Consider the following 15,558-nt stretch of genomic DNA (forward strand, 5'->3'; position numbering starts at 1 on the left):
CCTCTGGGTGTGTCTATAGGGTTATTTCCAATATTTTTCTTTTCTTTTTCTGTGGTGTGTGTGTGTGTGTGTGTGTGTGTGTGTGTGTTGTATATGTGCCTAGTGGGTACATGTGGGGACTAGAAGATGATGTCAGAATATCTTTATCAACTGCTTTTCTGCCTTATATGTTGAAGTAGGGTCTCTGTTGAATCTGGAACTCTATTTGGACAGTCAGCCAGCCAGCCCTCAGGAGCCACCTGTTTCCAATTATCCAGGTTTTCCTTATCCCCTCATCCTTCTGTGCCCCTCTCACACCATAACGGGGCTACAAGTATGTGCCACCATGCTTGGCTTGTGTAGGAGTGCCTGGGACTGAATCTTCGTGCATGGACAGCAAGCACTTTTCCTGCTGAATTATCTATCTCCCCAGCCCCGAGAAAGGTTTAATTGAGGGTGGGAGATGCAACTGAAATATGGGAAACACTGTTCAATGGACTGGAGGCCCAGAATGGTGGCGGGGGCGGGGGGGGCGATTAAGCTGAGTGTTCTCAATCTCTGCTTCCTTCCTGTAGATGTAATGTAAACTCTGAAGATGCTTTTCTTGGGTATTCTGGCACAGTAGAATAAGGGAATCATCACACCTGTGACTGGCAGGAAGGACTGTCTGGGGTGACACTAGGAATAAGACAAGCTCTTTGAAGGGAATTTGTGCTGATTCTGTAGTATTTACTACCAGCCCCCACCCCTTTCTTTCTTCTTTTTCTTCCTCCTCGTACTCCTCTTTCTTCAGATACTTTTTGTTTGGTTGGTTTTGAGGCAGAGTCTTATACTATAGCCCAGACAGGTCTGAAATTTACTATGTAGCGTAGGATGGCTTTGAACTCACAGCAATCCTCTTATCTCGGGTTTCTGAGTGAGTGGTGGGGTTAGAGGCAGGAGTCACTCAGCCCAGCTTGGACTGGGTAGGTGGGAGGAGTACGAAGGATTGGTGACCAAGATGGAAAGAGGCCTCTGAGTTACAGTGAGGGCATAGGCTTGGGGAGGCTAATCTTGGATGTCAACTTGACACGTCTGGGAAGAGAGAACCTTGGTGAAAGTATTGCCTCAGTCAGACTGTCCTGTGAGTACATATGCAGGGCATTTAATTGATTGCCAACTCATAGAGGAGGACTCAGCCCTCCTTTTCAGTTGAGTGGTGGTGGCGCACGCCTTTAATCCCAGTACTCGGGAGGCAGAGGCAGAGGCAGGCAGATCTCTGGGAGTTCGAGGCCAGCCTGGTCTACAAGAGCTAGTTCCAGGACAGGCTCCAAAGCTACAGAGAAACCCTGCTTTGAAAAACCAAAAGAAAAAAAGACGAAGAAAGAAAGATTCAGGATTTTCACCTCCCTCCTTGAGCAGTGCTGCTGGGGTTCTGCTTGTCTCTCTGGGGTGAGCTCTAGTCAGACATGGGGTGGTCACCACCCAGCTTGCCCAATTACCCTCTGCCCTAACAGAGAGACACACCACGCTCTGATCACTGACCGTTCCCGTGCAGTCTAGAAGGATGTTTGGATCCTAGTGTGTCACCTCCCCATTCATTCTTAGTGTGAGTTCCACACTGGCTATGTATTCTATATATCTGAGACCTCTGGTTACAAATTTGGGCAGCGGAGCAACAAATCTTATCAGAGGCTCTGATGTTCACTTTACCCACTCCCGGAGTAAAGATTTCATGTGTTTAACCAAACCAAATGAGCCTGGCTTCTAGATATAATTGTCTAGTCATTTGAATCCCATCAATGTCCCCATCCACAAATGGGGCTTCATATTTAGCTCACAGTATATATATTACAAGAACAGTTTCTTGCCCCTATTAGATAGTCGATAAGCATTGATTTTTGTAATAGAACAACATCAAAGGAGGAAAAAAAATCTCATGTAGCTGGGACTATATCCGGAGAGGCTTTATAGAGAAGGTGACATTGATGCAAAGGTTATTAGATGAATGACCTTTGAAGAGTAAGCACAATAGCCTAATGACTAGTAAGAAAAGGAAAAGGAGTGAGCAAATGCGTGGGTGGTAACAAAGCTCTGGTAGGATGGGGCAGTGGGTGGGGAGATGAGGGATGGTGCTTAGCAGTGGGGCCTATTGAAAGCTAAATCTTTTGAGAGACAGAATCAAATTGTGAAAAGTGGGGTGTCATGTAGCAAGCACTCTACAGACTGAGCTAGGTCTCCAGCCCCATGAAAAAATTTTAACTACTAACTAATCATAACATGGTTTCTGAGGAAGTAGAAGAAACAGTCTTCTTAAGTTGGTGTCAATCCTGAGAACTTAATGGTTTCTTTTTAAATTTTTTTTCGGGAGGATGAGTTTTCAGAGGGACTCTTGGTAAGTAGCTCAGGGTGGCCTTGAACTACCTATGTAGCCCAGGCTGGTCCAGAACTTATCATTGTCCTGCCCCAGCACCAAAATACTGGGATTGCAGACTTGAGCCACCAAGTGGGGCTTGCAGTTTTGTCCTTGAATTTTAGCACTTTCAGAAATCAACGATTTCATGAGTACTAAATGATCTGATTGAAGGAAATGATGAGGTTTGAAATAAGGATTGAATAACTGAAGTGTAGGTGTGAGGGGGGTTTCAAAATGTCCCTGGTGAAATAGTAGAAAGGACGCCTTTCTAAACTCCTTATTCCCGGTGCTGAACTTGAAGCATAAATTGCCTTCTTTGCACTTAAGAATTGGAAGTTCCCCGTCTCAGTTCAGGGCTTCTTTTAGACTTCTTCAGGGTCCTTTATGCCGTGCAAGCGTAGGGCATTAGGACCCAGCATTGTTGTAGTGAGAGTGGTTGAATCTCATCTCTCAATTTTTCTCTCCAGCTCCCTCCTCTCCCTTTGTCATTCTCTCTGCCTGCTGCCTCGGCAGAGCGCCTCTAGCTCTCCCTGTGCTGCCTGCGCCTTGACAGCCCCGGCTGCGCAAAGCAGAAAGATTAGTTGGGACCTGCCTTGGCGACTCCATGGCATCCCCACGAACTGTAACTATCGTGGCCCTCTCTGTGGCCCTGGGACTCTTCTTTGTTTTCATGGGGACTATCAAGTTGACCCCCAGGCTCAGCAAGGATGCCTACAATGAGATGGTAAGTGATGTAGACGAGCAATGAGGAGCGCACCCCTATGGGATTGTGACTACCTCTCCGTCTTTCTTTTCTTTCTTTTCTCCGCTCCGGTGCGGTGCCTTTCCCTAACCTCTCCTCTAACCGCGGACCCTCCCTTCTCCCTAACAACTTTACAGCTCAGAAGGAACAGCTGGACAAAAAACGATTTCATTGTGGGCTATGCCGGGAACAACTGTTTCGGTGCCACTGCATGCCAATTGGGGGAGGGGCTGCCCAGCGAGGACCCCCAATTTTAAGTCAAGCAAAAGGCTGAGACCTGCATAGCACCTGTCATTGACGAGCCTTTCCCTCTTCCCAGCACACACCCAAAGTCCCAGCCACAGCCAGTCTCCAAGTCGGAGTCTTTCCCTCTAAGCAAAGAGTTTAGCTAGCCAGAGTTTATTTATTTTAGGGAGGAACAAAGGGGAAAGAGAAGAAGAGCTGGGGGTGGGGTGAGGAGCCGGGCTCCTAAAGCTAGGGGTTTGTAGGGGCTGGCGAGGTATTCTTCCTCATCCCGTGTGCAGAGCTGACGGTATGCCTTTAGGCGCCCGGGTGCGATCTGGATCTTGGAGACAAAGCAGTCTTGCCCCAAATAAAGGTCATGGAGCTTCTTCTGCTTCTACCCCTTCACTGGAGGGGAAAGCTGGATGTCTTGTTTTCTCTATCAATCTATCAAGTCTGTTCGTCCTGTCCTGCAAAACCGTCTGTAATCCCCACCGTGCCTCCGGTGGCTGCCCAGAGCCAGGCCCTCTGCAGGTTTCCTCTCTGCAGAGTTAGAATGCCCAGAGGTGACTGGCCAAAACAGCTCCGCAAACTGGGGGCTGGGCTGCCTTTCCCAGTTAGGTGCCATGAGGACTTACGTAGTGGAGTACTTGGAGATAGCAAGAGATGTTTCTAGCACTTTCGGTCTCTCACCTCCGCCCCTGTCACTTTGCCGATTCCATTCCCCCGCCCCGGTTGCAGGGACAAGCTTCTAGTAGCCTACACCAGAGTGCCAGTAATGAGTGTAAGCACATTACTGGGCTCTCAAGGTCAAGATGAAAATGAGCTTAGGGGAAAAGAGAAGAAAGAGAGACAAGAGGCAAAAGGACCTCGACTTTAGGGCCAAGGCAGGAAGGAATAGCCTCACACACTGAGAGGGATTAATTGCCCTCCTAGGGCCCACCGCAGAGCTTTCCAGGGCCCCTTCAACAGGAGCCGTAAATGGAGGAAGTCTGGCAAATTGTAGATGTTCAGAAAATACTTGAACACAGCTCAGGCTTGAGCGTTCTGTTTCTTCCTCACCACAGGATTACTCTTGGGTGGGGGAAGCGGGCTTAGGTCTAGTCCCAGAGGCAAATCCTAATATGCTTCTCCTTCTCATCTCCCCTCCTCCCAGTATGTTAGACCAGATGGATTTGAAAGCAGGTCAAAATAAGTAGCCAAGGCTGCCTGCACTGGGGAAGGGGGTAGGGTGAGGTAGCAAAAGCCACCAAAGGGCTTCAAGAGGTTAGAACACTGGCAAGCAGTGGAGGGGAAATGCTTTTATGCTTTTGTCTTGGCTGCACCAGTTCAGTGTTTGATTTTAGAGGCACGAATGTGCTCTTGCTTTACTTTTCGTATGTACATTTATTTATACATTTGTGCACGTACACCAGAGGTATTTTAAGCTTTCCCTTTCTTTAGGTACATAGCTTTCTTCACTATGTTTCCTGTACTCTGAACCTCTACCCAGCTGCCTTAGAGGACCCCCAAGCTGCACCCTAAGTACAGTGTTAGGCTCTGCAGGCAATTCGGCTAAGATGGAGTCACCACCGGAAAGCTTCCTACCAGCTTGGCAGGAGCTCATGAGGAGTACTAGCCACAAATGGGTTTAGAGTGAGCTTCTTCCTAGGAAGTGGAGCTGTCTGTTGCAGCCTAACGAAAGCAAGAGAAAACAGCCTGGAGATCTCCTGGCATATACAGAAAAAGGTTTAAATTGGTATACTCTAACAGAGCAATAGGGAACAATTGCGTGTGTGTTAGATCACTTTTGTGTTTCTGTACTATGGGGCTTTTGGAGGGGTGGAAATCTAACTGCAAGGTGGATGTCGCAGTGGTCTGAAGCTTATAGAGGATTTTCAGACTGCCCTTTCCAGGGTCTCCTCCTGCACTGAGTGTCAGGCTGTGGCTGCTGATGGCTTTCTGACATCAGCAGGCTAACTGCGTAGTGCCTAGACTCATCCCAGCTTTAATCTTGAGCCCATTTGAAAATGAGGCAGTATTCAGTTCTTGAACAAAATGTGCTCAATATACGTTTGTGGACAGCATCCAGCATGCTAAGGCAAGAGATTTGGAAGTTCCAGGTTAGCCTGAGATACATAGCAAGACCTTGTCTCTAAAAGCATATATACATTTTCTCTCTCTCTCTCTCTCTCTCTCTCTCTCTCTCTCTGTGTGTGTGTGTGTGTATTCTCCAAAAAGAATATATATATTCTCCAAAGTGATATATATATATATACATATATACACACACACATATATATATTTGTGGGATGGTTGGGTGAATTAATGAGTCATTGTAGCATTGCCTCATCACCATCCTTCAATCTTTTCTGGTTTATTCTTGATTATGAACCATTTCTTGTTTCTGAGAGGGGGTCAATGGTCCTTCAGAACACCAAATGTGGGGCAGATGGAATGATTCGTTCCCATTTTGAAGTGACTTTTCTGCATTAGTGGAGTTAGTCACATATTGACTGCAGTGACATTTCTCATGAGATTTCAAGGGGGTGATGGGTGATGCTGGTGTAGTTATGCTGTTTATTCAGAACATCTCCGAGAGGTAGATTCATTTTATTAGACCTTTCTGTTTTACTAATGGATAATTGGAGCACACCAGGTTTAACGATTTATCCAAGATTATAGAGAAGGCTATTGTTGGAGAGGAGATTGGAAATCATGTGCACAGAGAGTCATTGAATTTTTTTGTTGATAAAACCTACAACTGACTCTTAAAAATACCTGACATTCTTCTTTCTTTTTCTTTTGTATGAGTTCAATTCCCCAATCTATATTTTGAGGGGTTGTTCTTTTTCTGAGCCAATTTTTAAAATTTTGACTTACACATCTCTTTTCTGTCTATTTTTTTTACCTCTACTTTAAAGCCATTATACGTTAGGCATGTCAAGCCCACTTTTAATCCCAGCATTTGAGAGGCAGAGGCACGTGAATATCTGTGAGTCTGAAGCCAACCTAGGCTACACAGAGAGACTCTGTCTCTAGAAAAAATAAATAAAGCTATTATGTTATCTTAGACATTACTTTCTCTATGAAGAATAACTAGAAAAAGTGCTAGAAACCAAACAAAAGACTATATATGAGGGCTGGAGAGATGGTTCAGCAATTAAAAGCACTGACTGCTCTTCCAGAAGACCCAGATTCAAATCCCAGCACCCACATGGCAGCTCACAACTGTCTGTAACTCCCGACACCCTCACACAGACACACATGCAAGCAAAACACCAAGGCACATAAAATAAGAATAAACCATTAAAACAAAAGACTATATATGAACTTTTCTCCTGGCTTGACTGGAGAATACAGGAAATATTAGTTGGAAGAGTGCAGGGTTTGGATTCATTCAAATCAGAGTTAGATTTCTGGCACTCTTGGTTCCCTTATTTGTAACATGGGAATGAGAATTCCTACCTCAAAAGGTTGTAAACATTAGCTGAGACACATGTTTATAATGTCTGATACAGTAGGTGTTCAAGGAAATCTTTGAGTAGGTGATGGTGATAATTGATTCTATTTTATGCAGTGGTTTTCTAACTAATTTTAATGGTCATTTAAGGGGCTAGAATCTAGTGCATAGGAAAACAAAATGTACTTTCATGTGCTCTTGTGAACAGACCTTTATGCAATCAGACAATACTGAAGACTCCACTTGCTGCTGTACAATACAGTGACACTCCTACAGAATTAGCACATGCATCTCTAAATAATCCATTTGGTATGTGTTGTCTCATACCTCCCCCAGATTAAGGAAGTGTTGTTATACAGTCTTCTATATCCAAAGTGAATCCTGTATGATCAGAGATGCCCTTGACTGAATGCCTCATTTGTTCACTTGAATTGGGAGACAATGCTTATAGATGCTGCTAAGTAGCTTCCTGCGCGGGAACTAGGGGTATATGAATGGCTAACCTGCATGCAATCTGTATTCAGCTTTTTAAAGTGGTGGTTTTATCCTGTGAGCACAGGAGACCACATATGTATTAGTAAGAAAACACCAACATGCTGTCACAAAGAAGCCAAAGGATTTGGACCTTGGGGACCATAGGGTAAGTCTCTAATTCTTTGCATCCCCTCACAGAAAAGATTTGTTAATTCTGTTAATTTGGTTATCTGTAGTTAGTTAAGTGCTCCCCTGTTTGTGTAACCCTAATGAGACATTCTCAACATGTTTGTGCAGTTTATTTAATGTCCATAGGCAATCTTTTATGCTTCCAATCAGTGCCATTAATTGCTTTCCAACTAGGTAATAGGGTAGTAATTCACCGATGCTTAGACTTCTTGGAAGAGGTGCAGTATATCTATTTCCTTAGGGAGAAAATAGACCCTCAGGTGTGATGTGACTTGCTTAGTTCGCACAGCTAGCCACACAAGCTGAACCATACACATTACACCAAAGCTGTGTCTGGAAGCTTGTAGACTCTGTTTGGCCAACATCTGCCTTTATTTCTGAGTGGTTTTGACTTAACAGTGGAGGACAGATTCACCTGCCCTGAGAAGAATATAGGCAGAATCCCCTTCGCTTAATGGGATCAGGTTTGTTAGAGTTCTTTTTAGGTAAGTATAAATGACAATGGAAAGTGGAAGCCCTGAAAAGGTGCTTATCATTCATGTGAATAGTTGGCAATTTAATGTGATGAGCTTTTATTGCATTCAGATAATGCTCTATGATTCACAGGTGGCTTTTTTTTCTACAAAAATTCATGAAAATCATACGTGAGTCAGCATATTTTGCAGCACTTGTGTAGGTTTTATGTGGTCTAAGATAGTAACTAGGCTGAGACTTTGGGCAAAATATATTTTTGTAAGTGCACCTTTCAACTTGCATATAATTCTGTCCAGAAATTTTATTGGAGTCTAACACACAGACAACACATACTTGTACTGTTCCAGAAAATTTCAGAATCTCCCCATATAAATATGTATGTACCCATTAGAAGCAGATGACCAGCACTCCATCAAGGTCTATGCCCTTCTCAGTTCTGCCCTGCCAAGGGTAACTTTGCTGTCCAGATTTCTAATTCTCTCTCTCTCTCTCTCTCTCTCTCTCTCTCTCTCTCTCTCTCTGTGTGTGTGTGTGTGTGTGTGTGTGTTACTCTCACTTGAAGCTATGGTACTGTGAATCTTTAATTACATTTCCAAAATAATCATCTAATTTATAAAAGGGGAAACTGAGGCAATAAGATACCTGTAATTTTATCCAAGCAATAAAACAAATGCAGGTCCAAGGATACTGTCGCATTGCCTTTGAAGAGATTCGAAACATTTGACTCAACACTTCTGTTTCCCACTTCTTTGCCTCTTCAGGAAACTATGGCTTCAGGGTCTGCTTCATTTGAATGGAAAAATAAAGGTAGACATAAAAAAGTGAATTGGGACAGGTTTTTTGGAAAGTGAGTCAGTCGGCTCTTTTTATTTTACCATTAATACCATTAATGCCTTCAGAGATCTAGTTACTACAGATCCATGGCATGTGAGCTTTCTATTGCTAGAAGTGAGGTAGCCGGGTGGTGGCGACACACGCTTTTAATCCCAGCACTCAGGAGGCAGAGGCAGGAGGATCTCTGTGAGTTTGAGGGCAGCTTGGTCTACAAGAGCTAGTTCCAGGACAGAGCTACAGAGAAATCCTGTCTCAAAAAAAAGTGAGGTAGCCTTCCTCAAGCATTAAGAAAGGGGCTGCCAATGGTAGGAGACTTTTGATGTCTCTCTTCTACTCTACAACAGAAAGAATATCATCCCATTTCTAATAAACTATACAGTCTCCATTTGAGTCATGGATAATAGGTCCAATGTGTGTGTGCTCAGTTTAGAACTAAAGATTTGATGAAATGCCTTACCCACATTCAGTTTTCTCTTGAGAAGAAAGAGGGAAGAAAGAAGCAACAAGGGTTCAGTGGTGCAGTGTTTTCCTGTCTTTGTGCATGAAGCCCTAGGTTTGATTTCCAGTGCTGAAAAGAAGGTTTCTTCTGGGTGTGGGTACAAGGACATGAGGGTGACTGCTTAAAGATTCCACAATACCATAGATAAAAATCTATTCTGGCGTGTTAAGTGATTTGTGCTGGGGGTGGGGGCTGGCATTCAGAGAAGCTACTCAGTCCATAGCTGGATGTTCTGGGACCTGAAGATACTATAGGATCTCTAAGAAGCCGACTTTCTCCCCTCTGTGCATCCTCCAGAAGCTCAAACTTTAGAATTTAGGGATCCCTCCTTGAAAAACTTAGTGTTAATTAAGAACAGTACTTGTAAACACTAGCTTTTCCTTTAGGGTCCCACTGTCACTGACACCATCTGAGGAGATTTGATATGCCTCCACTATACCCACTACATTATTTTATGTGACACTCAACACTCTATCACACTTACATAGCTCAGTAGCTATCCCTTTTCAACGTCAAACCACAAGAAGGTAAGGCCTCACGGAATCAAATAAGCAGGGCTCACAGGGACTCACAGAGACCAGAGAGACAATCAGGGGCCCTGTATGGGTCAAAGCTAGGTCCTCTGCATATACATTATTGTTATGTAGCTGGGTGTTCTTGTGGAACTCCCAGCCGTGGGAGTGGGGATATTTCTCTGACTCTTTTGCCTGCTCTTGGAACCCTTTTCCTCCTACTGAGTTGCCTCGTCCAGTTTTGCTATGAGGATATGTGCCTAGTGTTAATTGTAACTTGATATGCCATATTCAGTGGCTAGCTCTAGGAGGGCTGCCCTCTTCTGAAGGAAAAGGAGGAGGAGTGGATCTGGGGGAGAAAGGAGGCTGTAGGGGAAAGGGACTGGGAGGAGAAGAGGGGGCAAAACTGTGGTTGGGATGTAAAATATGGTAAGAATAAAAATTAATTAATTAAAAATAAGATAAGGCTTTCTTTTTTTAAAGGATTCAGATTCGTATTCAGAATACTTAGTGCAGTGCCTAGCATATGGAAATACTAAATATTGAGTCAGTGAAGGAACCAGGGTTTGTTCTTTTAGACTGTGGTCTCATATGTATCAGGCTGACCACTAACTATGTAGCTAAGGATGATCTTCGACTTCTGATTTTCTTGCCTTCACCTCTAGAGTGGTGGGCTTACAGGCAAGTGCCAACATGCCTGATTCATGCAGTCTGGGGATTGAACCCAGGGCCTCACACCTGCTAGACAACTACTCTGTCAACTGTAGCCCCAGTGCCTTTTTAAGTTGATCAGCAATTTTGGCAGACTCTACAAACATATATTTCACCTCTACTTTTTAAAAAAAAACCTACCATACTGCTGGGCGATGGTGGCATAGGCCACCCAGCACTTGGGAGGCAGAGGTAGGTAGATCTCTGCGAGTTCAAGGCCAGCCTGGTCTACAGAGTGAGTTCCAGGACAGCCAGAGAAATACACAGAGAAACCCAGTCTCGAAAAACAAAAACTACCATACAGTCCAATGAAGTAAGTCAAATTTGTGAGGTTTTCCCATGCATTGTCTTGTCCTTTGGGCAAAGCAAGTGCTAGAAAGTATGGATATGGATTGCCTGGACCAATTTTATGGTTCAATGAATTTCTTTTATTTCCTTAGTAATTTACAGGCAGCAACTTGTAAAAAATACTATGAAACCAGGTTTGCTGAGTTATTACTTTTAGTGCCTTCATCCATTCAGATTGCCATAACAAAATATTACAAACTGGCAGTTTGTGAACAACCCGCATTTATTTTTACGGTTCAGGAAGCTAAATCCAAGGTGGATGTGCTAGCAGGGATGGGGCAGCTGAGGGCCTTAGTGGTCTCATGGCCTCTTCTAATTTTCTTATGTGTATGAGAGCTTTTTCTGTATGTGTCTGTGCACATTTGTGCAGCGCCACAGAAGCGGGAAGACGCAGGTCCCCATGGAACTAGAGTTAGAAAAGGTTATGAGCCACCATGTGGCTGCTGGGAATCCAACCCAAGTCCCCTGCAAGAGTACCCAGTGCTCTTTTAATTATTGTGGTTGTTTTGAGACAGGGTCTCTAGACTATGCAATCCTGGCTGTCCTGGAACTCAATATATGGACCAGGCTGGCCTTGACCTCACAGATCAGCCTGTCTTAGTCCCCACCAAGTGTTGATGCTAAAAGCAAGTGCCACCAAGCCTTACACAGCTTAACTGCTGAGCCATCTCTCCAGTCCCATACTTTTTCTTTGAGCTTAAGTGAGGAGTTTATTGAGAGAAGGGTGAAGGGAAGGAAAGAGAGAGACAGAGAGACCTGCTTGCCTCTTCAGAAGAACAGAGGGAAGAAACTCCAGTCCCATACTTTTTATAGTTTTTAATCACAGAGATTCCAAACAGATTGCCTCCTCTTTTCCCTATTCACAAGGTTTTATTTAAGGAACAGGGTAAAAATGAGATACTTTTGGCTCGTGTAAAAAGGGAAAACAGACCCTTGCTGGTGTTTTCTTGATTTGGCTGTTAAAATTGTGATTAATGCATTGATTTCCTTATGCTATCCCTATTCTAGAAACGTGCATACAAGAGCTATGTCCGAGCCCTTCCTGTGCTGAGGAAACTGGGCATCAACTCCATTATCCTTCGAAAAAGTATTGGCGCTCTTGAAGTGGCCTATGGCATCGTCATGACCCTGGTCCCTGGGCGTCCCAAAGATGTGGCCAACTTCTTCCTGCTGTTGCTGGTGTTGGTTGTGCTCTTCTTCCACCAGCTGGTCGGCGACCCTCTCAAACGTTATGCGCACGCTCTGGTGTTCGGCATCCTGCTCACCTGCCGCCTGCTGATTGCGCGCAAGCCGGAAGACCGTTCTGAGAAGAAGGCCTTGCCTGAGAGCGCAGAAGAGCAGCCCTCCTTATATGAGAAGGCCCCGCAGGGCAAAGTGAAAGTGTCTTAGGAAAATGGAAGTGCAAAAAGTGGACCTTCTAGGCAGTTGCCTCCCTGACACCCAAGAAGATATCAGTGTGTGTTTTTCATTTGATTTATTGTTCTTAGGGGAAAAGCAAAAAGTACAAACTGCAAGTTAATTGGCTTGTGTACATCTATACCCTAAAATGACCTCCCCACATTGACATTCGTGCACCGCCTTTAGTCACCCTGGAACAACGCTCACATGTTGCTGCATGTACATGTGTGTGGCTACTATTGAGCTGTGTTTGTGAGGTGGACTCCAGCAAGCACGTGACTGTGAGATTCTGTGTGGGGGGAATGGATTGAACTGCCATGTGTGTGAGTATACATGCACGTGTGGAAGAGGGGGCTCTGAACTAATCCTGCACAGGTATCCTTCCCTTTATAAATTGATTCCAGCAAATGTAGAATAGGGAACCCTCCTGGTACGAGAATCCTATTCTAGCAGAAAAGAAAGAACCTATTTCCACGTGGGGTGGAACTCCCTCTCTGCATTAAGCTGTAAACTTAAACTCACCATTTTACAAGAAGAGTTTCTTCAATTTAATTAGCTTCTAGTTCGGCTTTTAAGTTCGAAACACTCAACATCAAGTTTAATTCAAACAGGGGATATGTGCAGGCAATAGATAGTGTGCTTCTTCAAGCGGCACAGTAGGAAGTCTCTCCTCGCCTTTGTTTGAGTCCAAGCGACTGAGCTCTTTGGCTAGCAGTTTGAAATTTAATTAACAGTCTTTTACTAGACACAGCCAAATTTGGTTTTAAGCCCAAAGCTGCCTCACTTTCACTATTCTCAGTAGCCAACCAGGCAGGGCCTGACAGCTTCCCCACAGTTTCCACCGGGGGCTAGCGATTGGTCCTCTTTAAAGTTTGAATCTCCAGCCCTAGCGGTTTTCTGAAACCTGAAATTGGATGGGAAAGCTGTATCCAGTGTTTACCTATCAGAGGAGTCCTCTACTCTTATTGATTTGTCACCGAACTTTGTGAATGTTTAACAGAGTCCCAAATACCCCCAGAAGTGTCTGTTTTACATCTCTTCAGCATTCCAGCAGGTGGAGTTAGCTAGGGGAAGGACATTTGACATGGCTTAGTTGGATTGAGCAGTATGGAAATTTGCTTTTGTAGTTACATACTGCTGTTTCTTTGTCAAATGTGCTTTGATGGTTTTAATGTTGTGCCAGGGATGGGAAAGGGGGCACGGGCTGTGTGCGGGAACAGTACTTACTGTATTTTCTTCAGTGTCATTGTCCTTGGTAATTGCTAACTGTTTTCTTTCGCTTGTTCTTTCAAAATAAAGGTTTTTGAAATTTGGAGGACATGGTGTGGATATCTGGAAAGAAAAGTTCCCATAAACAAGGGACTCAGAGTCTTCTGTTCGTGTGAATTTCTTGAGCTTCTTGTTGTTGGTGTTTGTTTGTTTTAAGGCAAGGTCTCACTGTATAGCCTAAACTGGCCTCAAAGTAGAGATTCTCTTTCTTTAATTCACAAATACTGGGCATCTAGGCCCGTGTCACTCATTACACCTAGCCCAGATACCTGCACCTCCCCTTCTCTGAAATAAGATCTCACTATGTAGCGCTGGCAGTCCTGGAACACAGAGAGATCCATCTGCTTCTGCCCTCTGAGTGTTGGGTTAAATGTATGTGCCACCACACCTAGCTCCAAGCTCTTAAAGAAACAAAAGACTAGATGAAGAAGAAAAGGGTGTTAATAGTTTCAGTATACAAATAAGGCTGCTAACGTGCACATCCTTTTAAGTTCCTTCATGCTTTTTTTTTTCTTCGAGACAGGGTTTCTCTGTGTAACAGCCCTAACTGTCCTGGAACTAGCTCTTGTAGACCAGGCTGGCCTTGAACTCACAGAGATCTGCCTGCCTTTGCCTCCTGGAGTGCTTGGGGTTAAAGGCGTGCACCACCACCGCCCGGCTTCCTTCATGCTTTTTTGATGTTACCATGTAAGAGGAGAAGCCTTAGAGTCTTAGGGTAAAGCCTTAGGATCCCAATACTATCTCCAGGTTTAGGAAGGCCTTTATTGAGTGAGTCAGAGGAAAAAATGAAATATTATTTCAGAAAAAACCCAAGGGTTCATTAAATAAATATGAAGCAGTGTCTTTTACTACACTGTGTCCACAAAGTGACAAGCTGTACTGTCACAAATTTGTCACGTTAAGTAAGTTATTTCATCACTTAGGGTACCATTTCATCTGCGAAAAGGAGGGTGAAGCCTTCAATCCTGTCCAGTTTACACTTATTTGAGTGTATTAAATCATTAAATGCATGAAAAATGGCTCAATAAAAATTTCAATTTTGCTAAAGAGCAGCTATCAGAAAAAATGGACAGTCTCAATTTTTATGCATGAGTAAATGAGTTTGTCAAACTACTCTAAAACCATGTTAGATGTGGTAGTCGTTTTTGCTGTAGTCTATATCAAATACTTCAAGTTAACCCTCGGTTATTTATGCTTGTCTGAGATGGCAAGTTTTTCCTGTAGAATTTTGCATAAAGTTCATAATAATCTTATGGCCTCAAGTCGCTGAGAGGCATTACATTTATAAATTCCTCCTTTATTCCTAACTTTCTTTTTTCTTTTTTAAGACAAGGTCACACTGTAGCTCAGACAGTCCTCCTTCGGTGGTCATTCTCCCCCAGTCTCTCCTGTGCTGGGATTACAGGCTTGAGCCTCCACTCTGGCTTTTATTCCTAGTTCAGTAGAGATTAAATTAGGGGCTAAAGTTAGATCATGTACTAAGTTTTTATTGCTGCTTTAGCTAGTTTAAGGTCAGTTTGTTCTTCAAGGTTAGGAATATTTACACGTTGACAGCCACTTTCAAGATGGATTAATAGCTGACCCAGAATTTTTTATTTTTTCGAGACAGGGTTTGTCTGTGTAGCCCTGACTGTCCTGGAACTCACTCTGTAGACTAGGCTGGCCTCGAACTCACAGAGATCTGCCTGCCTGTGCCTTCCAAATGCTGGGGTTAAAGGCATGTGCCACCACCGCCTGGCTGTTTTTAGTAAATTTATTTGTACCCATCTTCTGTCAAAAGCAGGCAGATCTTGTGATTTTTCTCTTACTGTCCATTTCCCCCGACCTCCACCTCGAACTCCACAGGAAAGCGACAGACCCTTTAAGTCACAACATATGGAAAAACCGCCTTTATTGTCAAGTTTTCAGTTTTACATTTTTCTGCAGATTCCAAGCCCCGACATTTGGGGTCAATGTGGGCAAAATGAAAACCACACTTTACCACGTAAAATTCAATGCCAAGTCACTTAGCACTGTTCCACTCACAATGACCGCTGCAAACCCCAGAACTCGGAGACCACCACCGGTCAA

At 43.9% G+C, this 15,558-nt stretch overlaps 1 protein-coding gene across 1 annotated transcript; it reads left to right on the top strand.

Moving 5' to 3' along the window:
- The first annotated feature begins 2,978 nt into the window (after positions 1 to 2,978).
- Positions 2,979 to 13,411, top strand: LOC121437181 (transmembrane protein 35A-like). Its single transcript, XM_041637032.1, has 2 exons — positions 2,979 to 3,098; positions 11,830 to 13,411. Exons 1-2 carry the CDS (start codon positions 2,979 to 2,981, stop codon positions 12,208 to 12,210), a joined length of 501 nt encoding a protein of 166 aa, XP_041492966.1. The 3' UTR covers positions 12,211 to 13,411.
- Positions 13,412 to 15,558: the final 2,147 nt, after the last annotated feature.

The sequence above is a fragment of the Microtus oregoni genome, unplaced genomic scaffold, assembly GCF_018167655.1.
Source record: "Microtus oregoni isolate MIOR12 unplaced genomic scaffold, Mior012 000050F_ref0000143, whole genome shotgun sequence".
In the NCBI taxonomy this organism is placed as follows: Eukaryota; Metazoa; Chordata; class Mammalia; order Rodentia; family Cricetidae; genus Microtus; species Microtus oregoni.